Source organism: Pipra filicauda, unplaced genomic scaffold (genome assembly GCF_003945595.2).
Source record: "Pipra filicauda isolate LSUMZ 115617 unplaced genomic scaffold, ASM394559v2 scaffold431_size579624_pilon, whole genome shotgun sequence".
NCBI classification, from domain to species: domain Eukaryota; kingdom Metazoa; phylum Chordata; class Aves; order Passeriformes; family Pipridae; genus Pipra; species Pipra filicauda.
In genome coordinates, this window is record NW_024104567.1 from 150554 (window position 1) to 176321 (window position 25768).

At 42.3% G+C, this 25768-nt stretch overlaps 1 protein-coding gene across 3 annotated transcripts in view; it reads left to right on the plus strand.

The window, feature by feature from the left end:
* The first annotated feature begins 1256 nt into the window (after positions 1-1256).
* Positions 1257-25768, plus strand: part of KDM1A (lysine demethylase 1A) — a 48234-nt gene continuing 23722 nt past the window's right edge. The window contains exons 1-9 of one of the 3 annotated variants that reach the window (XM_027713619.2): positions 1257-1559; positions 4181-4346; positions 9206-9265; positions 12828-12961; positions 15700-15778; positions 16735-16827; positions 17586-17692; positions 20121-20202; positions 22915-23009. In XM_027713619.2, the coding sequence (XP_027569420.1) occupies positions 1272-1559; positions 4181-4346; positions 9206-9265; positions 12828-12961; positions 15700-15778; positions 16735-16827; positions 17586-17692; positions 20121-20202; positions 22915-23009 (1104 nt within the window). In that variant the 5' untranslated portion in view covers positions 1257-1271. Of the gene's footprint in view, positions 1560-2019; positions 2097-4180; positions 4347-9205; positions 9266-12827; positions 12962-15699; positions 15779-16734; positions 16828-17585; positions 17693-20120; positions 20203-22914; positions 23010-25768 lie in introns of those variants that run through there. The other 2 variants (XM_027713621.2, XM_027713620.2) reach the window with 2 other exon arrangements.

Sequence of the window (25768 nt, forward strand, 5' to 3'; positions counted from 1 at the left end):
GGTCTGCTTGGACCAGCCACTATTCCTTCCAAGGAATGACCAGTTTTAAGGAGAGAGGCAAGAAAATTACCTGTTATCTTTAGCAAACCAAGAGCAGAACATCTCTGGCAGTACTCTCCTCAAAGGCATCTGTGGGGCTGCTGGGCATTGATCAGCAGTGTCCTGCCCAAAGGTTGGAGATCCAGTTTCCCATTCCCACCTCACCAGCATTTTCTACTTGTTTAAGTAGAAACTTGAGAGAGGACATGGTGAGGAAAATTCTCAGACCTCAGAAGGTGACAGGAAGACTAAAATTTGAATGCTTTGTGGATGTGAAGCTTGGTAGGTCTTGGCAATGTGTGCTGGCAGCCCAGAAACCCCCCGTGTTCTGGGTTGATCCCCAGCAGCCCGGGCAGCAGAGCAAGGGAGAGAATTCTGCCCCTCTGCTCTGCTCAGGTGAGACCTCACCTGCAGTGCTGCCTCCAGCTCTTGGGTTGCCAATATAAGACACGGACCTGCTGGAACGAGTCTGGAGGAGAGCACAGAGATGTTCCAAGGGCTGGAGCCCCTCTGCTCTGGAGCCAGGCTGGGAGAGCTGGGAGTGTTCAACCTGGAGAAAAGGCAGCTCTGGAGAGACCTTAGAGCCCCTTCCAGTTCCTAAAGGGGCTCCAGGAGAGCTGAAGAGGGACTCGGGATGAGGGCCTGGAGTGACAGGACAAGGGGAAATGGCTTTAAGCTGAAGGAAGGTAGATTTAGATCAGATATTAAGAAGAAATTCTTTAGTGGGGCTCAACTGGCACAGGTTTCCCAGTGAAGCTGTGGCTGCCCCATCCCTTGAAGCGTTCAAGGCCAGACTGGATGGGGCTTGGAGGAACCTGGTCTAGTGGAAGGTGTTCCTGCCCATGCTTTAAGATGAGCTTCCCTGCCGACCCAAACCAGTCTATAATTCTATGATGAAACAGGCACAAACGTCTCCCTTTCAACTGTCTTGACGTGTTTCAAGGGCCTCCATGTGTTCACACAGGACTGCTGTGGCCGCAGGGCTCCTTGCTGCTCTCAGCCGCCAGGAGGTCCTGCTGCTGTGTGCAGGCAGGGGAGCGGTGGGGGAGCTGCGTGTGCGGGGCGGGGTGTGCGGAAGCGCTGAGGGCCGCGCTGAGGGCCGCGCTGGGGCCGACGCTGCGCGGGCCGCAGGCGGCGCTGTGCGCGCGAGGCCCGGATGTGACGCGCAGGGCGGGCGTTGCCAGGCGGTCCTTTGTGCGGCCCGCGGCGCGGCCCTTTGTGCGGTCGGGACGATGCTTGCGGCGGGCGGCAAGAAGGGCGCGGAGGCGGCGGCGGGTGGCGAGGCCGGGCCGGAGGCGCCGGTGCCCCCGCCCGCCGCCGCGGGGACTCTGGGCTCCTCTTCCGATAGCGGCGGGGCTGCGGAGCGCACGCCCCGCAAGAAGGAGCCTCCGCGGGCCTCGCCCCCGGGCGGTGTGTCCGAGCCGTCGGCCGCCGGGGCCGCCCCTGCGCCCGGCGGCGAAACCACCGGCATCGCCGAGACCCCCGAGGGCCGCAGGACCAGCCGCCGCAAGCGGGCTAAAGTAGGTCTGGGGTGCTCCGGCTACGGGCCCTGCTGGCGCAGAGCCGCGACCGGAGGCGGGGCTCGGCCCTGCTCGGGGTAGCGCTGCCCCCGGGACCGGGTCCGGCGCGGGGCTGAGCACGGGCCCGGGCGCTGCCGGCGGGGGCGGGCCTGTGCCCGAGAGGGTTCGGGGGCGTGAGTTCGAAGGATAAACACACGGGCGCGCAAGAAGGCAGTGCGGGTCAAGATCCCGTGGTGTCCCAGCTCTTCGTGGACTATGGCGTGACACGGTGCATGTCACAAAGGAGAGCATTCTGCAGCAGCCCAGGAACTTTTTGGGGTTCCCGATCGGATACCGAGCAGTAAAAATACTCCAAGTCCCTGACAGTGCATCGGAATGCTCATGAGCTTCATTTCATCAGTGCATTCTTGTCGCTGGAGTACAGAGATGCAGATTCTCTTGAGGCTCATGTTCATGGGCCTGTGCTGATTTTGCAAGGTTGTGAAGGTCATGGCCACGCTCAGTCCACTGTTCCTCACCTTCCCTCTATTGGCTTTGGTGAGCTGAGTCAATGCTGTGTTAAGAGTGAGACTTAGCACTGAAATCTAAAGGCCATAAAGAGTCTCCAGTAATTTGGGTCTGTAACATGTAATTCTCATCTATTGTTCTGAACATATGAGAACGTTATCTTCTTTTTGTGAAACTTTTTCTTCGAAACCTTGTCTCAGAAGATATTGAAGATCTTGGCTGTGCCCACAGCTGGGGTGTTTGGCTGGGAAGCTGAAATTACTTTTCGGAAGTGTTTTGTCCTGTGGCTGTGGCATTGAATGTCTAGCTTTTCAGAGGCATTGTGTGATGTGATAGCTGGTCATTTGCATACAGGAGCTGCTGGGTAGATCAGTCTGGTGCATCTTTTAAACTGAAAGAAGGTAGATGTAGATTGGACATAAGGAAGATATTTTTTACTATGGGGGTGATGTTGGGCAGAGAAGCTGTGGCTGCCCTATCCCTGGAAGTGTTCAAGGCCAGGTTGGACGGGGCCTGAAGCAACCTGGTCTAGTGAAAGGTGTCCTTGCACATGGCAGGGGGGTTGGAATGAGATGTTTTGAAGGTCCCTTCCATCCCAAACCATTCTGTGATTCTGTGATCTTCAGAAGCAGCATTCCTGCTTTATAGTGGTCTGTTAACAAGTAGGAATTAGTGCTCTGTGTGGGTTGTGTGTTGATGATGTTTCTCTGCACTGACAGTACTTATCTGCAAAGGGTTGTTCACCTCTTATGACACCCTCTGTCCCCATGAGCACTTCAGCCCAGCACGAGATTGCCTTACTGTGAATGTTTGTGGGGTGAATTTAGTTGGGGGGGTACCCAGGTTAAAAATAAACCTAGGGAAAAGCTTAGGTTTTTTATTGGACTCGATTGTTCTTGGAAAGCTCTGTGAACTCAGGGGGAATGGGAGACTTCTGAGGGCACACGTGGCTTCAAATACGGTGGTAATGTACGGTCGTGCTGGAGGGTCACTGTAACTTGCTTCAGAGTGGGAGTTCGCAGAATGTCCTGGTGGTGCAACATTCGCTCAACAGTGGGAAAAACTAAATATGCTGGAGATTGTGGACTGCAAATATTTAAAAGAGAGCAGATCGTGGTGTGTGTTAGTGTTTTACTGAATCCAGGATTTCCTATACAGAGGCTTCCCAGTGAAACACAGTTGTGTTTTGAATTGGTGCCTGTTACTGCCGTTTCTGAATGATTGAACTTGAGCTATGAAAGATTTTTTGTTCTTTTAATGAGAAATGCAGAGTTGCTTTTGTTATTTCAGACCTGTCAGATGTTGGAGGGTCACTAGCTGCTTTCTTTTTATTTTTCCCATGGCCGCATGTCGAGAAGTGCTTTTTTCCTTTCCAGTAGATAGGGCTATTCAATAGCATTGTACAAAGCTTTCTTACTTTGGAATTCGTTTTATTAAACAGTAAGAGATGCATCCCTTCCAGGCTATTCTTGAGGTTTCTGTGTTCCTTTAGGTTGGAGCAGCGTCTTTTTGGCTGGTAATATTATTTATTTTTACTGGAAAACAGTACAAAACATACATGGCAATAAAGATGGGTGGGAGCAGGGCATCGTTCTGGTGTTAAGCCACTAGTGTGACTGTCCTGGAAAGGAGGCAGCTGTGAGCCTCTGTACCAGGACAAGATTCCCAGGAGACTGTACGGGACACAGATGGGATTTCCTCAGGAAATCTTATGTATGGTTCTGATCACCCATGTTTGGCAGATAAAGTCAAGTTGGAACATAGGGACACAGAGGCAACTTGTTATCCCCAGGTTTGATAGGGACATGAAGGAAGGAAAGAAAACTAGACGGGGTTAAATGATGATACAACAAATACACGTAAACTGGGCTTCATATGAGTAGAAAGCTCCCACTGTTGGGTGCTGGAGACACTTTTTTTAGGTGGAGGTGAAAACATGGGGAACTTGTTAAGCTTTGTTGCATTTTATAACATGGTATCTGTAATAAGACTGCATAAGGTAACACAAGCCTTCTCTTTGAGCTGTAAGCAGTTTTGTTATTTGCAATGTTCGTTTTTGTAGTCCAGCTTACAGACATCTTCAGTGCGTTTATTCTCTGTTGTGCTTTTTACAGGTGGAGTATAGAGAAATGGATGAGAGTCTTGCAAACCTGTCAGAAGATGAGTATTACTCTGAAGAAGAGAGAAATGCTAAAGCTGAGAAAGAGAAAAAACTACCCCCACCACCTCCACCAGCTCCTGCAGAAGAAGAGAATGAAAGTGAGCCGGAGGAGCCATCTGGTGAGTAAAGAAAGACCTCTTTTGACATTACTTACCTAGTTTATTAACAGAAATGTAGCAGGGCCAGGTGTGGCATAATGAATTCCATGTGTGGGTTTGATCTGGTTTCAAATTATTCTACAGTGTTTTATTTACTTGCCCCATTCTCCTGAGGGGAAAAACTCAGAAGAGCAGCCTGAAAAAGTTGAGAATATGCATGAATCTAATTCCAAATGAAGCCAGACTTCTCGTGCTAGATTCTCCTGATCCTTACTGACTTGTCTTTGGAAACTTATTGACCAGAGTAGCCTCTTTGGCTCTCTGCTGCCACACCTGTTCATGTAGCAACATTCACTTACTCCTCTGAGAGAGAAAAAGTTGAGCTTATGGGGGGAGATTCTGTGCAGAAGAACGAATTTAATATACTGTGATTCCTGTAGCTTTAAACTGTGGCTCTTATCTTAAGTTCTGGTTGAATACTGTTCGCTTAAACTTCAGTGTTTTCCTCATTATCTTTGACAGAGCTTCACTTTACAATGAAAAGTTTCTTAGACAGGAGGCAGCTTTCAAAATTTGTGGTAGTAGCAGTACCCTATCCTTTACCTCTGTTGTGTTTACAGTTCCCATCATTAGCGAGGTCTAGTGGTGGGGCATCACTCAGGTGTCTACAAGATGGTGCTTTTACAAAGTTCAGAGTCCAAGATTTTATGAGATAAAATGTGTACCAGTTGTTTTGGATAAGAGCTGAAGTTTAGTAGTAGTTGAATCTTTGCTGATTCATCACCTGTGTGAATTACTGCTAGTCTTCAGTTGAACTCCCTTAATTTTCTTTTTATCTGGCAGGTTTGAGAATGTAGGCAACAGGACTGATGTCAGCTTGGGGATACCTACCTTTAGTTGCAGAAAAATTATTAAAAGCCACAGTTGTGTTTTATCTCTTAGGATTTTCCCTTGTAAGCTTTCCTTGTTGCAGCTGTTGGCTCCAGCCTTGATACAAGAATACTATAGCTGATATGCTTGACTAAAATATTTACAATGATAAAAAACCTCCTCCCTCAGTTGTAGCTGATGTATCAAAAATGGAATTTTAATAGATGTAATTAAGCAAGTATCTGAAGTTTACTATTTAGTTTTGCTTAGACCTTGTGTTTAATCATTGAGACCTAATATTAATACATTTTTTATTTCTCTCAGATTCCATTTTATGCTTCTAAGAATGATTATTGAAATCAGTTTGAGGCATAATTGGTGAAGTACAGTGAATCAGGTTTTATCCCATGAAGGAAGAAATGTGGAAGATAAGCAGTGATGAATCATGCCATTCTATACACACAACAGCCTGTTAAGCAGTTATTCTGCAAGCACTATATTTAGCCATCTAAATACAATCAATTTTCAAACAGGCTCTATGCAGCTGCCTAGAAATGAGTTGACTTCAGGTCATCATATAATTTCTCTATTCCTAGAAATTCTGTGATACACATGAAGCAGTAAAGTAGGAAAAGGACAGATTTTCAGTTGTCATTCCATAGGTAGTCTTGCTGTAGTTTTAAAGGCTTCTGAGACTATATACATTTGTGGATCTCTCTGTCTTTATTAATGCAGGTGTCAAGAGCATCAGGTGTTATACTGGCTGTTAAAGTGCATTGAAACTTGTAATTCAGGCACCTGTTAGAAGGAGGAGGCGTGGAGTCTGCTATATATAAAAGCAGTGTTTATAATTGACTTTTTCTCCTCTGTCGCTTTGGAGCAAAAATTGACATATGCAATAAGAAATACTAAATTGGACAGTAATACTAGAGTAGGATTGCATATTGAAAATTTAGCAAAATTTTAATTAGCCTGTGTATTACTGTTAATTTGTTCTCATTGCAGACTTTAAAAATTTCCTTTCTGTGTTTAAAGCCTATAAAAACACAGGAAATGCAGTAGAGATGTTACAGGTTATGCCCTTTACAGTTGAAAAGCCTGACTGTGCAACTTAAAAATGTCTTGGTGCCAGTGTCTGGCATTTCATTAGCCTGTTCCCACAGACAGCTTACAGTGAAGTAGGTTACTGTCACAGTTCAGGTGAGAGTGAAATGCTGGTCTTATTTGGGGTAGGTCCTGTTGATGTATTCAGCTGTCAGGAATTCCAGGTGTTTTGGCTATATACATTATTACAGTCTGGATTTGCAAGATTTACTGCCTGCTATTGCAGAGCAGTTTTAAAAGGTGTGACAGTATTTCATAGTTAAGATAATTTCCTTAGATTATCTCTTCTCTTTTTACTCGAGGAATGTTTTCTAATAGCAAAAAGCTTCCAAATTCCCTTTCGGTGCTGAAAGACATTTGTGTTCTTGTTTGCCAGTATCCCTTCTGAAATTAAGGAGCTTGCCTCTTTTGTTTTTCTCCTCTAAGGATCTTTTGGTTTTCCTCACCAAATTGGATTTTTACTTTTATAACTATTGAAGATTTTCTTTACCAGCTCATGGCCTTTTAGTGTGCTCAGTATTCTTACTTTGTGGTAATCCTAGCTGCTGTTTTCCAAGGAACTGAGTATGATCGAGATTAACATCAAGTGAATAGTCAAGCGTAGTGGTGCTCTGTCTCTGACTGTCACCTGACTTTGTCTGTTTTTCTAAATAAATTCAGTACTCTGTGATACTCGTGTGCAGCTATTTTTTATTTTGAGACAGGGGATGATTATATGAAGTGGACTCCTTTGTGGATCTACTTCCTGATTGCTCTTCAGCTCATGGTCTGTTATTCTGTTGCCTTGAGACTTTCAGCAGATTCTGCTCTTGCACATGTTCTGCTGAGCTACAATAGTGTGATGTTATCATAGATCAGCAGTTTGCTTGCTGCTTTGTTCCTTTGCAACTAGAACCTGACTTTCTTCCAGGGAAGGAGAGCCAGTCTTCACTAGCAGGCCTTGTTTCCACACTTCTGTGCTCAGACTGGGTAGGATTTAGAATTGTGTCCAAGCAAGCAGTAATACTCATGAGAAGAGGAAAATATTCTGTAAGTAAGCCGAGAGCAATTTTTTCCCCTCTACTCCTTGTCAGTGCTAATTCATGGATAATGAATTCTGCAAACTGATGTCAGCATCTTTTCACTTTCTTAATTTATGGAAGGCATAAGTGAAACTTTGATTGCAAATTAATGGCCTGTGATTGAGTGTAAATATTAATGTTTGAGCAATGTTAGTCTCTGCTAGAATGGAAGCAGGTCTTGAAATGTTCCCGGCAAAATAAAATACTTGCAGTGTTGGTCAAGTAAGGAATTTTATCTTGCTGTTGCAGGTACGTTAGTTCATAGAATCCTGACTTTGGGTCTTGTAAGGCCTTTCAAAATACAATTCAAAATACAGTTATTTATCAAGTGAGTTTTTGAACTTTCCGGCTGGCTGACTGATTATCTACAAGTACTGACTATTGCTCCTCTACTGTAGCTGAGTGAAAATGTCTGTCTTGTTTCAATTCTTATTTTGTTTTATAGATGTGTAATGTTACGACATTCTAGATGTTAATCCAGGTTATCACAGTATGCGAACATTTGGTTCACTTTTTGCGTCTTACTGTAGGGGTTAAATTTGTAGTTCAGATGAAATTCTTCTAAGTGTATCCCCTAAGAGCCTCAAATTACATTCTGGCAAAATTGTCCACCTGGTCCTAGACTCTTTGAAAGCGCATTCAGCCACAGGTTAGACCTTGCTCTTATCTGTTTGGAAATGACACCTTGAACAGTTGTGCTCTAGGAAGTGGCTGTTGCACTCCAGTGACTGTTGCAGCAGTGTGTTTCAGCGGGGGTTGGTTTGGGATTGCTGACTGTTGAAGCATATGGTTTGAAAGAGCCTTGGTACAGCAGCAGCCAGCTGAACAGCGCTCAGCCATCTCTGGAGTGTGCCATGGCTTCCTGCTCTCTGCAGGTGACAAGACTCCAGGCAAACATCTGACTGTGGAGGAATAGTGCTCATGAGCTCAACCCGGAGCTAGTGTCTCCTGAGAAGTGAGCAGTGTGTGAGGTGACCTGTAGTGGCTTTGTTCCTGCAGGCACTGCAGCTGCACTTATCTCTGTTCTCAGCATGCTCTGTTCCTGCTTGTGTTGCAGTCCTGTAAAGGCTGCTGCTCAGGACTTTCGTGCAGGCTAAGGTAATTCTGAGACTTCTTCAGATCTTTCAGATGAGTGCTTAGCCTTTCCCCATGTTTCTGTCACTGGGTATGTTGAAAGACTGATGTCTTTCAGTGCTGGGTGTTGATCACATCACTGATCGATGGTCTGATGTGTACTTGGCTTCAAAGGCAGTCTTAGTGTGTTAGAACATTGATGGTGTATCAAGGGCACTGAAGCCAAAATAAGTGGTCTGAGCCTTTAAAGAAATGTTCTGGCATCAAGCTTCAAGGAAGGGTTTATGACAAAAAGATTAAGAATAGGCTCTCCTGAATGTAAGAGGCTTTTCAGAATGGCTCAGACTATCCCCTTGCATATGAGGAGACTCGGGAGCACCAAAGGCAAGCTTATCAAATTCTTAGGGTTTGAGATCCATAGAATCTGATGGTATCCATCCATCTTGACAGTAAGAAATGTCATCTGAGTATTTAAATCCTAGCCATTAATGAAGTTGATTATAAATATTTAGCCACCAGGAATGCTACATATTGTATACTTCTTTATTTCCCATAAAATCTGATGTAAAGCTTTCCAGTAACACGGATAACACTTTAGAAGATCACAGTTTGGTGCCCTGAATCTAGGTTCCAGAAGATGGAATTCTCAGAAAATGGGTTTAGTTAGTTGGTGAAATTTAATACCTACAACGCCAACTTGCCAGGCCTTTATGTCCAGTATGGTTTAACTTATGGAGTAAGGTCCCTGAGTTCTCCTCTTTCCTTCCACAGGGCAAGCAGGAGGACTTCAAGACGACAGTTCTGGAGGGTATGGAGACGGCCAAGCATCAGGTGAGGGTGGCGTTTGATGCTTGCCACTGAGTAGCAAGAGCCGCCAAGTTAGGGATTGATGCTTGCAAGTGCGCATGGGTGTGGTTGTCCCGAATTTAGCAAGAGATGTAGGAGTTGTGTACCCACCTGTTCAAAAAGTGTGGAGTATTTTCAAATTTCAGTTGAGGACTATAACAACTGTGGAAAAGGGCGCTAGCTAACCTGTGTTGAAATGCCTCAGGCCGATCTCTCATCCCTCCACTCCTCTCCGTGTTCAGAGGAGTCCAAACGTGCAAAAAACTGTTTCTTACCTAGCCAGTTTGTACCACCTGGACTGACAGAGAGAACCCTGGGCTTTAGAATAGTAGACCTTTTTTCTAATTTGCTGAAGAAACAGCATGGAGTACCTTTTTGCTCCTTTATTTTTGTCTTGAAAGGGTTTGTGTTTGAGCTGTGTGCCAGTGGTTAGACCAGGAGATTATCTACTGGGCAGATTCATAGTCTGCGGCTCACTGGACTTGTTTGTGAATTGCATTTGCCATTTGGCCTCAGTACTGCTGCTGGCAGTACGCACTTACTGCTTCAGTCACGGGATTGGTGTCTTTACTCTTAAGTATTTGGAGTGCTACTGAAAATCTTCTCTGCTTTTGTTCTCACTTCAGGATTAGGGTTTTAAGCAAAGGAGTCAAAGGCTCTAGAACCTGTTCTGTACCTCCAAGTTGCTCTTTTTGAAGAAAACAGAACTTCGGGATATTCATCTAAAAGTGCATCCTTTGCTGTTCTAAGTAAGGGAGCCGAGTACTGTTATGAATCTTACCACTTAAACAGAACTGCTGGCTCATGGGCTTAAGGATGCACTGCCTATTTCATTTTTAGGCAGGCATTGGCTAATTGGAAATTCTGCATATTTTGCATGTACGCTTGAGGATATGCTTTAACAATTGTCCAATTCATTGGCCAGAAAATTTTCCTTCAGAGTGTTTTCCATCTGCAGATGTTTCAGTGAGTCTTTAAATGAGTAGCATCCCTCAGGATTTCTTCTGTGAGGAAGAAGATAATCAAAACTTCAGCGCATGATTTCCTGATGCTGAATGTCAGGAAGTGGCAAGTGTGTGTGCGAATGTGTGTGAAGAGGAGCTAGGCAGAGCCATTCCTTCAGTTGTTAGAGTTGCCTGCCCCAAGAAGAGAAGCATGCGTAGTTCTGAACTGGTACTTCCTGTAATGTGTCACTTTCATGGAATACAAGCAATAAAGGTGTGGAACGGGTGGGATTTAAGTAGCCTGAAATCCAAACTCATTTAGCTTTCAGCTGTGTAGTTACAGAAGCAAGTTCAAGGACATTTAGTTCTTATAAGATCTTCCAGTGCTTGGCCGAATAAAAACGATATATTTGCTATTAATAGCTATGCTTTTGCTAAATTCTTGTATCAAATGCTGTTGCGGGTTAGGTTTTTTGGTTTTTTTTCTTAAATACCAGTGCTCATCTGGACATATTCTGACATTTTTGTTTTAAAGTTCATGTATTCCCATGAAAGACATGTGGCCTTAAAAAAACCCAACAAAACCACCTAACCCACTTTGGAGTTCTTTACAAAAATATTGGCAGTGCCATATTCTCTGCCTGCTCAGTTTGAAGAAATAAATCCCAAAGCTTTTCAAGAAAATACCGAGTTGCCTTAAATCCACATGTCTGAGTTCCCTGGTTATTCATGATTGCATGGCTTTTTAGCACGTACCCAGAGAAGGACACTTCTTTTAGCACAAGTCTATAAGATGGAGTCAAATTCAGCATTTCAGGTCTTTAACTGGCCATTCTCTGAAACTGTGCTGCTGAGCTTTTTGCTAGCACTTGAGGATCTAGAACCTTAGTTAAGATTTGTTAACATTAATGAAGTATCAGAGAATTGGTAACTTTGGTTTGATTTCCATGCTCAGTTTTACAGAATTTATAGTTGAGCATGTGCATTCTTATGCAGATGTTGACACAGTTGGGCTAGTGTTAGATGGAAAGACAGCAAAAGGGCTGGGGGGTGGTGTTACTGGAGAAAGTGAAGTTCTAGCAGAGCTGTAGGTTTCAATTCCATAGGTGAATATCAGTGCAAGAAGCATTGTGGGTGTGGCAATTTCTCCTATGGTTACTTTTATTTTACTTGTAGTGCTCTGTAGCTTCTGTTACTAATTTCCTCTTGTAAAATTCCTGGATTACAGACAGTTTTCTTTACCTTGAGTCATCACACAGTTAGATCTTTTGGTCTTTGCTTGTGGATGAATTTTTTTAGTTTCACAACCATTTCCTTCCTTAGTTTTTTTTCATTACCTTTAAAATGTAAAAATGCTTGGAGTGTGTGGTGGCACCAGAAGTGGAGAAAGATAATTCCTCTTCCTGATACAGTGACATGTACTGCTGCAGGGGAACTTCAAACTCTCAGAGAGTTGTCTTGATTAGTGTAATACACTGCAAGCTTGTATTTTCTTTGATATTTATAATAATCTTTTGAACAATTCCAGTTTCAGCAAATGATCTTAATCTTACTGCATTACTTGTGGGATTTTTTTCCCTTGGGATGTATTGGCTTCTATCTTTCCAGAATGAATGCACTCTCCTCTGTCTCACTCCTGATCGTAAGTCACTTCCTAGGACACGAGAGATTGATATTGTTCTTGCTATATTTCACATCTCAGTACTTCATTTTGCTCACTGTGCCTGCGGGGTGTGCTTTCTGCACTCTGCTTATGCTGTAGCACTTGATGCACCTGTGTCTTAGTTTGTTACTTTATAGTACAACATCACAGAGACTGAGGAAAGCAGGGTACAGAATTTAGCTACTTCACTGCCAGTGTGTGAATTGACAGAAGTGCAGGTGCCTGTATGAATGAAGGCTTTCCCTGGAGAAAACCTCTCCTATGTGGGTTCAGCGTCACTCTTTTACATGTGGAGCATTTAAAAGGAAACGTAAGAAATCTGTAGTTGTAGTGTACACAGCACTTAGGGAGGCACAGGAAATGTGTGTGATTGTATTTCATTGCACTGCATGATGTGAATATGCAAAAGGAGAGGTTAAGGTGGGTTCCTCTAGCTGGAGGAGGTCAATGGAAATTAAACCTTGAGAAGCAGGTGAGAGGGGACAGTAGACATTGTGCTTGTTTCTTAAAGATATTTTGGCTTTGAATAGGTTCCAAAATGTTGTCCCAATTCTGGTAGAAACTGGAAACCACACAAATTAAGGACAACATCTAAAGTAGTTACATTTTATTGATATTATATTATATATGTGTTATGTATAACATATTGATATATGCCCCTGCCCCACTTATTTTTCAGGCTTTGGTTTTGGGGGGTTTTTTGTTTGTTTGTTTTTTGATTCCCCTCCGTAGTATAGCTTTTTCATTAACTCTAGATGATACCTGTAATTCAAAGTACTGTTGACTTGGAAACCTGTATGTCTTGCACAAGTAAATAAAAGGACTAATTGAAAGCATGATGTGAAATTGGCCACCATATCATCTCATGGCTGGATGCACTGGCTAGGAAGGGTGGTGTTCCTTTTAGGGTGCCTGTAGACAACTTGTCTTTTTATTGTAGGTGTGGAGGGTGCAGCTTTCCAGAGTAGACTTCCACATGACCGTATGACATCTCAAGAAGCCGCCTGCTTCCCTGATATAATCAGTGGGCCACAGCAGACTCAGAAGGTGTTTCTGTACATCAGGAACCGCACCGTAAGTTTGTTGTAAAAGTATTGATGAAAAAAGGGTAGGACATTGCAAAGAGTTTTGGCAGTTACCATGTCTAACAGTTGGTAGATTGTTTTTTGTTCTGAGACAGTGGGGTTTAATTTCTGGCATTCTGTCATGCTCTATGTTGCTAAGGAAGTTGCTATCCAGGTCTTGATCAAAGCAGTGCTGTAAGGCAGCATAAAGAACCTATAGTGTATTTACAATATCCAGAACAGTCATAGCAAACTACATGATTCGGCTAATGCAGCTTTTAAAAAGGAAACAGAAAGCTGGTGCAAATGTTCCATTACTTGATTTCAGCTTAGTAGAAACCTCTCTAGATTACTTAAAAATAATAATGAAACACATTATTGCTTAAGGCAAACCTCTAAGCTTTTATTTTTTACTTTGCTTAGCATTCAGTTGCTGTATTCCTGAGACATCAAGCCAATCATGTGGCTTATTCTCAGACCAGAACAGTTACTTTGCCAGCTTTGATTTCATAAAAGAAATTGTAATGTTGAAGAAATGAAACTCTACTTCTGTATGTTTGTAGCATTTCTGCCCAATTCAAAACTTCCATGCAACTTAAGAATGAAGGGGCAGTATTCAAATAATTATTCAGGAGTTCACTCACTTGAGTCCAGCCAAACGTGCCTGAAGTTTAGCCCTTAATAAAACTTCAATATTAGTATTCTGTTTTGCAGATTGCGACAACACTTTCAGGGTCCTCAGCATACCAACAGGGATCAGGACTTTCTCCTGTATTTTGAAAAGTGTGTTTTAGAAAACTTAAGTCATGATAGAAAAAATTAACAGTATGACAGCAAGAAATATTTTGAAAATTGCTGTATTGCCATAGTTAAGGGAGAAAACACCTTATGTACCACTCAGTTTTTTTCACAGACTTAAGATGATCAAGGAGCATCACGGTGCACTGACTCTGGTAGCACCCAGTGCTTAGTAACTTAAACAAGTTATTTAAAATTTATGTGTGGTGGACGTCTTCATGCTTTTCCTGTGAAATTTCCCTCTAACCCAGGTTGTAACTATTGGGAAGTTATGAGATGTGTAAAAACAGACCAAAACATGCCAAAAAGTTTGAAAAACTGTTCTCTCAAAACGAATAATGAGTAATCCTTTTACAAATGTGTTAGAAGCAGAAAAGCCTTCCACTGAAACTAAGAAATTACTGGAGAGGAGTATTTGCAGGGCAAACCAGCATTGCTGGTCTGTCGGCCTTATTCACTGTGGAGGAACTTGGAGAAGTTCCTGAGCAGGAATCCCATTTGAGGAAGGCTTGTGAGAGGATCTCCTCCAGTGAGGATAGCAGAGGTGATGGAACTGCTGATATGAACCTGGTGCTCAGCAGAGCTCTGGCAGTGCTGGGAACTGCAGTGCGCAATCTCGTACTTTGAACTGGAATCAAGAATTGAATGAATGATCTGATAAGTAAAAAATATAGTTTTGAAGACTTACAGTAGCTTTTACAAAGGGAAGTCAGTCATTTGATCTTTTATGTGAATCCCTCCCACCCCAAAACATTAAAAAAAACCCAACCCAAACCAATAAAAGCTCTTGCTAAAGTACTGTGACATAAAACAGATGATGAAAATCCACAAAGCAGAATGTAGTATAAATGATCTGTCATGGCAGTGCAGGGCAGTTGTGGTTTGAAGCCTTTAAAATCTTCTAAGGCCTGTGCTGTTGTGTGCTCATAGAAGGTCTAAAAATCAGAATTTGTAGAAAAAATGGAAGTAATTGTATGTATGCATACAGAGAGATTGATATATAAAAATATAATTATGGGCTTTGCACTCTTCCCTCTGAGAATGGAACCTTAGCGTTGCGGTACATAGTACTGTGAAACTGTTAGTTCCGCGCTCAGAAATTGTTAGAAAAAAGGGTGTTAAAAATCACTGGGAAAATGAGTACAAGGAAGTACTGAGCTAAAGATGAAATTTGCCTCAAATGGCCTCCCAGATTATATGGAAATTATTTCTTAATCCTTCCTATTCATTATACTTGTATGATTTGTTTAATATCTGTGAAGAGCTGTAAAGTTAAGTAGTGCAACTGTGGAGAAATACCCCAAAAAATTACTAATTCTGGAAGGTAAAATGATGTGGAGATGCTATGTGTGACCTAGATCTAGGCATGGAACAGTAAAATTTTGTGGCACTCTGTGCAACAAAGTGGACGTTCTGTTGGGAAAACAGTTTTTTTCCTAGCATGAAGTGACATTAACATTTCACAGACTGTTCTTCCTGCTCTATTTTTGAACTGTAACTGTCTTCTAAGTATGCTTTTTATGTGTGCGTGGCCAGTATATATGTGTAGTTTGTGTATATGTGGTAGTGTCTTACATTGGTGAAGATGGATTGAATGATTAAATGTCTGAGATAAATAAACCTTATAACATGACAAATATTGCTGTAGCTTTTACAAAAACAGGAAATTTGATGCCAAAAAGACAGCGCTGGCTGATGTTGTCAGCTACACATATCTTGATGCTACCTTCGTGTATTCCCACTTACTTGAAATGGTGTGAGAGTTTCAAGTGGTCTGTATTGCACCTTAAGGAACACTTGAAGGCAAAGTTCAGTGCAGCTTGGGTAGTCCTACCAAAGTTTAACCCATTAGAGGATTTCATCTCCTGACAGTATTTGGTAGCAAACACCTCGAAAACACCTCTTTTGTATTGCTTAATATGACATGTCATATTTTTTGTTTAAATACAGTTGCAGCTCTGGTTGGATAACCCAAAGATTCAGCTGACATTCGAAGCAACTATCCAACAATTAGAAGCACCTTATAACAGTAAGTCAAAGCTTTCACTACCAAAACCGTCCCGTGTGTACTGCTGTTCTCTTTCACTTTTATTTGGGGAAAAGCTGCTACAGATGGGTCCTTTGTTAGTGGAGCTCCATGAGCGTTTGTGTACAGACTGTGTTACTGCATTATATTCATGATTTAGGTTTGTTAGAATTCATTTGTCTGGTAAAGAAATATCACTACCAGGATTCATAAAAGCTGCTAAAAAGATGGGTTGTTACAGAAGTTTCCTGCAGGGTTAATTCACGTGCATCTTTTAAAGTTTGCTTCAGCTTCATGTTGGTTTTCAGCTGTGAGACTTTATCAATCATATGGGTTTTGGGAGGCATTAAAAAGTTGCCTAAGACTTGAACAGACTGGATGTGATGAAAGAAGGCAGTCAAAGAGTGAGGAGTTACTGCTTGCAAACGGAGACTATTCTACCCGTCTCAAGATCTCAGTAAACTGAAAAAAGGTGGAGAGGAGTCATAAAAAAAATTAAGAAGAAAATAGTACTGAAATGAACACAGATACAACTGTCAAGGATTGCAAAATAGTGAATTATTGTGCTTTTAAGAATAAAAATGAGAATTCAGTGCTCCAGTAAGGGGTTGGCATGATACTGGTAAATCACATCACAGTTCTGTGTCAAGATCTTGGGATTTTGCAGTCAGTTTCAGAAAAGGTGTTCTTCCCCACTAGATTAAAAGAAGCACTTAATGTCCTGTACAGCTTTTCAGGCAGGACTCAAAACTGCAGTACAGCATGGAAAACAGCTTGTGTTTTCCAGAACAACTAGTCTCAGGCACCTTCAGGAAGATGGATTGCTCAGTAGGGCAGCAGGGCTACAGAAGGTGATGTGTTCAGTAGGGCTTGACTAAGTTACTGCTGTGAGTATGTCCTTAGTCCATACATGCTGTTGAACATTAAGAATAATTTTAAAACCGTACACATTCTTTTAGGTGACACAGTGCTCGTTCACAGAGTTCACAGCTACCTGGAGCGGCATGGGCTGATCAACTTTGGAATCTACAAAAGAGTGAAGCCTCTTCCAAGTAAGAAACTTGAACATTCTTCTGATTGAAGTTTTGTTTTGTTGTTCTGTGATTTTTCAGGACAAATTTTTGACTGCTTTTTTTTTTTTTTCAGAATTGCAGTGCTAAGAAAATAAAAAAAGTCTGGAAAGCCAGCTTTATAGATTATAGATCTGGTTATAGATGTTAATGTGTTTTATTTTGATGTGGAGGAGCCACGTACTTACATAAATTACTTTTGAGAGGAGAAATGTTGGCAAATCTTCTTTAGAAAATTTGGTGACTGTTGCTGTTTAATGAGTTATCTTTGCTCCTCAGTTAAATAACTAAAGTCAGAAACACAATATTGTACTTAGATCTGTTACCTGTTTATGTGATGCTTGAATTTTGCAACTTCTCTGCCCTTTCTAGGCTTTATTCTTCTGGGGCAGAAAGAAATAAAACTATGATACTTGTCCCATAATTAATAAGAATCAGTAAGTAATTAATAAGAATCAGTTTCTTCTTCAGACAGTTCTCCTTCAGTAGTATTTTTCCTCCTGTTTTCTTCCTTGTCCCAGATGTACTACTGGTGCATTTTTCTTGTATGTGTGTCATTAAAAAAAATGAAGTATAATGTACAGTTTTCTTTTTGCTATAGTTTGTTCTGTCAGAGCTACTGATGAGAAGGAAGCTGCTTTTTGTTCTTCGTATCTCTTAAATGTAATTTTACGTAACTGCTTGCAATCTAGTACTGCATATATAGAGCATTACTATAGCTGATTTTTCCCTTTCTTTAGCCAAGAAGACTGGAAAGGTGATCATTATCGGTTCTGGAGTCTCTGGGTTGGCAGCAGCTCGCCAGTTGCAGAGTTTTGGAATGGATGTCACAGTTCTGGAAGCCAGAGTATGAATTTCTGTGCTATTTTACTTCTATATAGCAACTTAACCAGTAACCACATGTAGTACTAGCACAGGGCTGTGTCCCAGAAGCGTGCCCAGGGTGGATAACTGTGTGTGCTGTTCCAGGCAGCATCCATCTGGGATGGATTGCTGATTCTGAACCTGTCTCACAGTGAAACAAGTGGATCTGTTCTTACTGGGAGCTCTCTGATGCTTTCTCAGGGATGGGCTGGTGTAGTAGGGAAGGGTTCGAGACATACTGAAGCTTGAAAACCACGACACCGTTAAAAGCTTAACAAAACCCAATATTTATTACCAAGAGGTGGCCAACAAAACGAACAAACCCAAAAGGGAGGAAGGAGGAGACAAATAAGCCCCCAGCACGACCTCCCCAGTTACCCAGCTGTTGCCCATAAAGTTCTCTTACCGACCTAGCAGGCCTATAATTACCCAGAGCAGAAGCTGCATCGTTGGAGAGTCAGTAAGTTCACAAACTGGCAGGCGTCCCCGCCAAAGGCAACGTTGTCCTTGGTGTGAAGTTAGCTCCCCTCCAAGAAAACACTATCTACTTTTATACAATTAACTGAGTGACCACAACCTCCCAGGTGTGGCCAGCACCGCCCAGCCCGAGGCCCTCAGTCCCACCTCCCGGTTATGTAAGTGCACCTCTTCCGCGCATGCGTGAGAATTTCGGAAATCCCCTCACGCACGCGTAGTATGCTTTGGGGGTCTTTCTTAATTGAGTTGGGGGTTGAGCCTTCCTCCCCTCCTCATCACTTTCTCCTTCAAGCGACCTTGGAGGACAAGTAGCCAATCACAGAACACCAACTAAAACAGTTTATACAGAAGTTCTCCCTCCAAGGATGAATTCACTGTTTTATCAGTGAACTTGGCAGGGAGAATATAAACTACTGCAGGTGGCTGGGGCCAAACAGACCAAAAGTATCAGCATAAATTCACCCTGGTACAGACTGGGTAGTCAGGTGCTAGTGTTGTGTGCTTACACCAGGAGCAGCTTAGAACCTTCTTCCTTTCGTGGTTAGAAATTGGTTGTTCACCAGAAAGCAGAATGCAAGTCTGTGTTTTGAAAACTTGCTTGTTAAATAGAATCATTGCTTGGAATTGTTTTACAACATCAAGCAGAATATTTTTCTTGTGACTTTTAAGTCTACATTAATTCTTTCCTTGCTTATTACTGTGTGCTTAACAGAGACTTTAAAATTATATAGGGCTGCAGTTTGTGGTATTTTTATAAGATTTATGATTCAGGCTCTTAATATTGCTACTGCTCTTCTGGCTGGGGAGCAGAGCCGCTGACTCTGTGCTTCCCAGGTGCCACACCACTGCAGAAAGTGGAGTGCAAACTCTAATGGTTTAGGAGTCTCTTGCTCACCTGAATGTATTATGTGTGGGGGGGAGGGGGGGTGTCTTATTGTTTGCTTGCTTGAGTTTTGGGGTTGGTTGGGGTTTTTTTGAAGCTGGAATTAAGAGATTCGTGCTGTAACCTGGCTTTTGTTCTGTGCATCTTGGTTATACTTAGTACGAAAATCTGGCACAAAGCTATTTTAAAATAACGTGTGATATTTTTCAGCCATTTTTCTCTAGACTGGTCTTCTTGAGTAGTCTGTATCTTTTATTTTTAATGCAGTTTGGTGCTTTCATGCATTATGATTTCCATGATCTGAGTGATAGTTTCATTGTTTCTACTCATTTTCTGTTGCTTTCAGACTTAGTTTACATGCTTCTGAACTGCTAACTTAATTACTAAAAATCAAACTTAACATTTTTATATTAACTGGAAGCTGTCTGGGATCTTTGCCCATTTGTAACCAATATTCTTCTCTGATACCATCCTGCTAGCTGGATGAGAATAGGGGAAGGTGACTTTTTTTCTTATGGAGTTTAAAGTGGTTGAGAAATAAGTATCATCTTTAGCAGGATGTGAAAGGATCAAAATTTTTTTTCGTACTTCCAAAGTGGGCTGCTAATTCATGATTTTCTTTTTAATTGATAGCACAGCTAAATCATTTCCTATATAGCTATTGAATTTTGTGGTAGGAAGTAGGAGAAGGAGGAAATTTATATGTAATTTAATTTGTTCATGGACAGTGCAGGATTGGTTTTGGAATCAGAGTAGATCCTACTGTAGATACAGTTAAATCTGCCCAAATCAAATTAAGCATCTTTTTTTTCTATTTTTATTTCTTTTTTTTCCCCTTCTCTTTTTTAAATGCAACTTAAACATTTTACTCCTTAACACGAGTTAATTGTATTCAAGTGTTCATTTTCAGAGGTTTTTGAAAAAGTGTACGTTCTGTACGTTTGATTAAGAGAACACTTGCCCCACGTTCTATAGAAGCTTCAGTGATTATATTTCAGTGAGATGTCTTGCTGAATGTAACTGGAGGTTTACTATACTGTGCTTTTAAAAGGACCGAGTGGGAGGAAGAGTTGCTACCTTTCGCAAAGGGAACTACGTTGCTGATCTAGGAGCAATGGTGGTAACAGGACTTGGTGAGTTTTTCATAATCAAAAGGAGCGGGGAGGAAAATGAGGATGTTACAATTCTGAAACTTTAATGCTATTTTCTTTCATGGCCAAAATAATTGGGTATTTTTAACTATTATAAAATACATGTTCTAGTTCAGCCTCTTTGGTGGTTAGCATTTTTCATAAGTAGCAAGACTATATGATGGGAGTGACCCCAAAGAGATGGCACGTGTTTTTTCATTTACATGAAAAAACAAGGAAGGAGGGGAAGTGCAGATTAGAGCCATTTTAAGGAGAAAGCCGTTCTTCAGAATTTAAACCCCAAAAGTACTTTCTCCAAGTGATTTAAAAAATAATTGTAAAAGTAATGGCAAAGCTGTATTTCTTCCTATTTTATGATATGGCATCAGTTATTGATATGGTTACTCTTCTAAGAAGATGGGGAGGTGTTTAGTGTGGAATATCTTTCAGTAATGCAGTGAAATGATAAAATAATATAAAATCTGTACTAAACCTGAGTTTTACTGACTGTGTAAAGTTGGTGTCTGTCTTATGGTTAGTCTTATTAAATTGCGTACAGAAGCTGGTTCCAGACAAAAAACTTAAGTGGCACAGTCCCAGAAAAAGAAATTTCAGGTTGCCTAGTGAAAGACTACTATTTTTATGTTTAATTCATGTAATCATAGAATGTGAAAGGATTGGAATGGACCTTAAAGATATCTAGTTCCAACCCCCCTTGCCATGGTCAGGGACACCTCCCACTAGACCAGGTTGCTCAAGGCCTCATCCAACCTGGCTTTGAACATTGCCATGTTTGGGACGTCCACAACCTCCTTGGGCAACCTGTTCCAGTATGTCACTACCCTCACAGTAAAGAACTTCTTCCTAATATCCAGCCTAAATTTCCCCTCAGTCGGTTTGTACCAATTACTCCTTGTCCTGTTGCTACAGTTCCTGAGGCACAGTCCCTCTCCCTGTATGACCCCTTCAGATACTGGAAGGTTGCTATGAGGTCTCCACTCAACCTTCTCTTCTCCAGGCCAAACAGCTCCAACTTTCTCAGCCTGTCTTTGTAGGGGGGTGCTCCAGTCTTCTTACCAAATTCGTGGCCTCCTCTGGACTTGCTCCAACAGTTCCATGTCCTTCTTATGTTGGGGACACCAGAACTGTACACTGTGCTCTAGCAGAGGGGGAGAATCCCCTCCTTTGACCACATTCCTTTGGATGTAGCCCAGAACATGTTTGGCTTTCTGGGCTGTGAGCGCACACTGCTGGCTCATGTTGAGTTTTTCATCCACCATTACCTACAAGTCTTTCTCCACGAGGCTACTCTCAGTCACTTCTCCACTCAACTTGTAGGTGTGTCTGGGATTTCCCTGACCCAGGTGTAGGACCTTGCACTTGCACTTGCACTTTGCTTTGTTAAATTTCATGAGGTTTGCATCAGCCCACCTCTCCAGCCTGTCCAGGTCCCTCTGGATTGCATCCCTTCTCTCCAGTGCATCCACTGCCAGCTTCCTCAGGACCCACGGATGAATCATCAGGTCCCATGGACTTGTGCACCTTCAGGGTTCCTTAGATGGTCTCAAACCTCAACCATGAATGGTCACCCATTTGTGATTGGTGTTTCCTTTCCAAAAGAATCTGCCCTTTGTCTTGAATGAGGCAGCATATGCTATGAAGAAAGATTCCTGTGAGGATGGAGATGGTTTGAAAGGCATCTTTCATGTTTCTGAATGTGGAAGAGAAGAGAGAAGGTTACGGAAGGGGTTGAGCTTGTGGTTTGGAAAGGTGAAAGACTTAAGTGATAGGATCTTTTCTGGTTTTGATAGTAAACTGTGGAAGAACTGTAATTTTTAGTAGGTTGTTGAACTAGAAACAGGAACTTATTTAGACCTACTTCAACTCTGTTCTGCTTGTTCAGTCACTTCTTTGAAGACAGGAGGTATTAGGGTGGCAGAGCTTCCCCCTCTATTTTGAACAAACACTCTTGGTTCGATTGAGTTGCAAAATAAGAGACCATTGGGAATCTAGACCTGAAAAACTTTTCTCAAATTTAATTTTGTGGAGGAAACCTATGTTGCTTCTGTTCTATACCATTTCCCATTTGTGTCTATTCTCTTCCTTTCTTCTGCTGCACTCAGTTTGATGTTTAGGGATTTGAGATGCTTAAAGTTGTTGCTTTCTGTCTTTCTCATTGTTCAGTTGTGGGATCTCCTCAGTTGTTTTCTAATTTGTTTAGTTAACACAGCTTCCAGATACAGTTGGTGTTTGGGGTTCATCTTCTACAGATTGTATTCACTAGTGTCACTTGTTGGAGTTCCACTAAGTTTTTAGAGACTGGATTCTTTCGGTTCCATCTCCATGTCACCACACTTGGGCAACAGCTCCTGAAGTTCCTGTGCATCTGTGAGAGCTTTCCTTGACTTTTCAAACACCGTGCTTGCAGATGTGTTTGTAGCTATAAACTCTCAATCATACTAAGGTTGCTGCCACTCTAGGACTCTGCTTGTATAATCACCCTTTTTTACATCCCGTCCTTCAAGTGTTGGTCAGCAGGTTTTTTTCCATGTCCTCATTGCAGGAATTGCTGTGAAGAGCAGACCTTTGACAGCGTTACACTAGGTCACTGGAGCTGATGTTTTAATCTCTGAAATAGCTTTAACTGTTGAGTTTTTGTTTAATTGCAGACCAATTTTGCAGGAATTTCTGTTAACTATATAAAATCTTTTCCAGGAGGAAATCCCATGGCTGTGGTCAGCAAACAAGTGAATATGGAATTGGCAAAGATCAAACAAAAATGTCCACTTTATGAAGCAAATGGACAAGCTGTAAGTCTGATACTGTTTTCACGAACCTTTTAAAAAGAAGTATATCTCAAGTGTATTTGTTACCAGGCTATTGGTCTTGCAGGAGATGGCTTCCAAGGAGAGGGAAGAACAAAAGCGTGTCTCCCTTTTTAGGCATTGTAGTAATACGCTAGTATATCTGCACATACTCTTCTAAAACCTGCTCTTTGCACATGAGTTTTTACCTTTATGTTTCAGAGGTTTTGTGTAAGCCAAGTTCCTGTTTGTTCTTCCCAAATCCATTACTATTTTTCCTTAGACAGTTGTCTGTCTCACTCTTTAAAGCAATTATCTGCTGTGCTGGCACTCTAGCTTCTGTTATTGTTGCTGCTACTCCTTTTCCCTGAAATAAGCTCGTTCTTGCTGTTGTACTTTGCTGCTTTTTAAAGACTTGACTGGCCAATGCCAGCTGGTTGAATGCATGCAGCAATAATAATCTAGAGCTGCGATTCACAAACTTAATTAGCTTTATTCTTCCTGCTTTAATGTCAAGGAATGCTGTTAGAGATAGAAATGATAGATCTTAGTGTAGTGCTGAATCTCACACATGTGTTTACCAGAAGTGTCTTGATGGATCTTCAATCATGGTACAAAGATTAACCTCTGAAAGAAGACAGGTGAGGATGCTGGGCATCCTGCTAGAGGCCTGGAAAAGTGATCCTTGGCTCAAACTTGTTTCTAACCTGGGACCTGCAGCTCCTCTTACTGCACGTGAGTCAATAGGATGTTGTAATAAACTCAGGGAAAGCTAGCAAAGGCATTGTAAATAGTTCTACAGTAGACAGTCTGCTCCTGTGTTGTGAAGCCAGTCCTGTGCTGGTCTCTGCACTGCTGTGTTCCCTCTCTCCCAGCTGGTTTCAGTTTCTGCCCAAGGAATGCCTCAGTGGAGCAGATGAATGTATCCCTGTGCTACTGGGACTCCTATGTTAAAACCACCCACCCACTTAGACACAGGTCAGCTGCTTTGAACTTCAGCCCATGCTTTGATTGGCTCGGTACACACTGTGATGTCTGCAGCCTGACCCTGCAGCTTTCTTTGGTGTAGCCCAATGCTTTCTGTTCCCCAGTATGCAGCAACTGGATCACTTCTATCCAGCTAAGCCCCTCAGGCATAGGCAGCCTCTGTGGACCAGAAATTTCTCTTACTCATCAGCTAGGCACTTACTCCAGTGGGAACGGAGTGTTCTTCTGAAAAAGAATATTCTTCTTGATTACTCTCATGTTTCCTGTACTGCATTCAAGTGTTGTTGATCTCAGGAGACCCAGTCAGGATGGAAACTGGCAGTGTGGCTGCATGATGCCAAGCCCTGGTGTAGGGAGGAATCCCTCAGCAAAGACAAGGGTCTTACTGCTGCTTTGGCTGACCTGGTGGGACAGGTAACATCACCTCCCATGTTCAAAGGTAGTTGCTTCTCTTCAGGTGTGTGCATGTATTAGTGTGTGCTGGTTTAAAGGTAAACCAGCAGGGGAAATGAACCCAACTCAAAAGAGATTATAAGTCATAGTTACAATTTAATAAAAATAATACAATAAATACAATTATACGGACAAAGAATTGGTTTTAACCCACAAAACTCGGATGTATAACCCAGCACCCTGGGGCACGAACAGAATGGTGTTTGTTAGCCCCTGTGCTGAGCCCCATGTGGTCCCCCTGAGTCCAAAGGAAAAGGAAAGAAAGACCTGTTGGTGAGAGTGGTGATCGCAGTCCGGTCGAGGTTCTGGTCGTCCTCTGGATCCGACGAGTGGTACCAGAAGTCCCAAGACCCCAAGATTATATACCCTCAGGTTCGAGTGGGAATGCCCAGGGCGGGGAGTTCCACAGTGGGTGACTGTCGCTGATAATGTCGGAACGGCCAAAGCGACACAGATATCAGACGTAGTCCAGGTGTAAGGTGAACAGGAAGCTGTTTATTGCTCTCAAGTGTTTCTTTTATACTCTTTGTACACTATCGTGCCACAACACAATTGGTCAAAAGTCTCAGGCATAAAAAACTGTAGACACTGCACACACTCTTATTGGTGACACTGAAGACACTGTCCATGCTGTGACATGCTATTGGTGACACTCTACACATTTTGATTGGTGACCTTTGGTCTGGGCTGCATTACGTTTGTTCCGTCCGGCATTACAATAAATATTTCCTAAAAGTTGTTTACATTCCTCATCACTAATTGCCAGGCTGCTGACAGGTTCTCTGTCAACCCCAACAATTCCCCCTCTTTTTTTATTTTATGCCACAAAGATAGCTTTGACAGTCTGCTGCAGGGCCCTTTGCAACAGGCTGATCAAGCAAGGCACAGGCATTGGCAACCCCTGATCCAAAGCTAAAAAGAAACACAGCAACAACATCTCACTAAGAAAGAATCCAGAGAGCTCATCCACTATTCAGAACAAGGATTCACTACAGTCCTAGAGATCCATGTGATTCATTCCCCTAAAGTCTCAACACTCCAATACAAAAGCACTGTTAAGTTTGCACACGCGTATATTGTAACACATATATATCTACACAGTCTCTCTCTCTCACACTCTCTCTCTTCAGTCATTCATTGGTGGCCACCTCAGTCACTCTTCACTCACGCATAGCTGGAATTTCTGTTATACTTTTACATTTTAATTACACACTTTACATTTTAAGTAGTTATTGGCTGTGCACTTCTCAGTTTGTCATCTTTGGCAGTCACATCTAACAACTGTACCTTGCTTGAAAAGGAATACATACAAGAAATATAAGGCC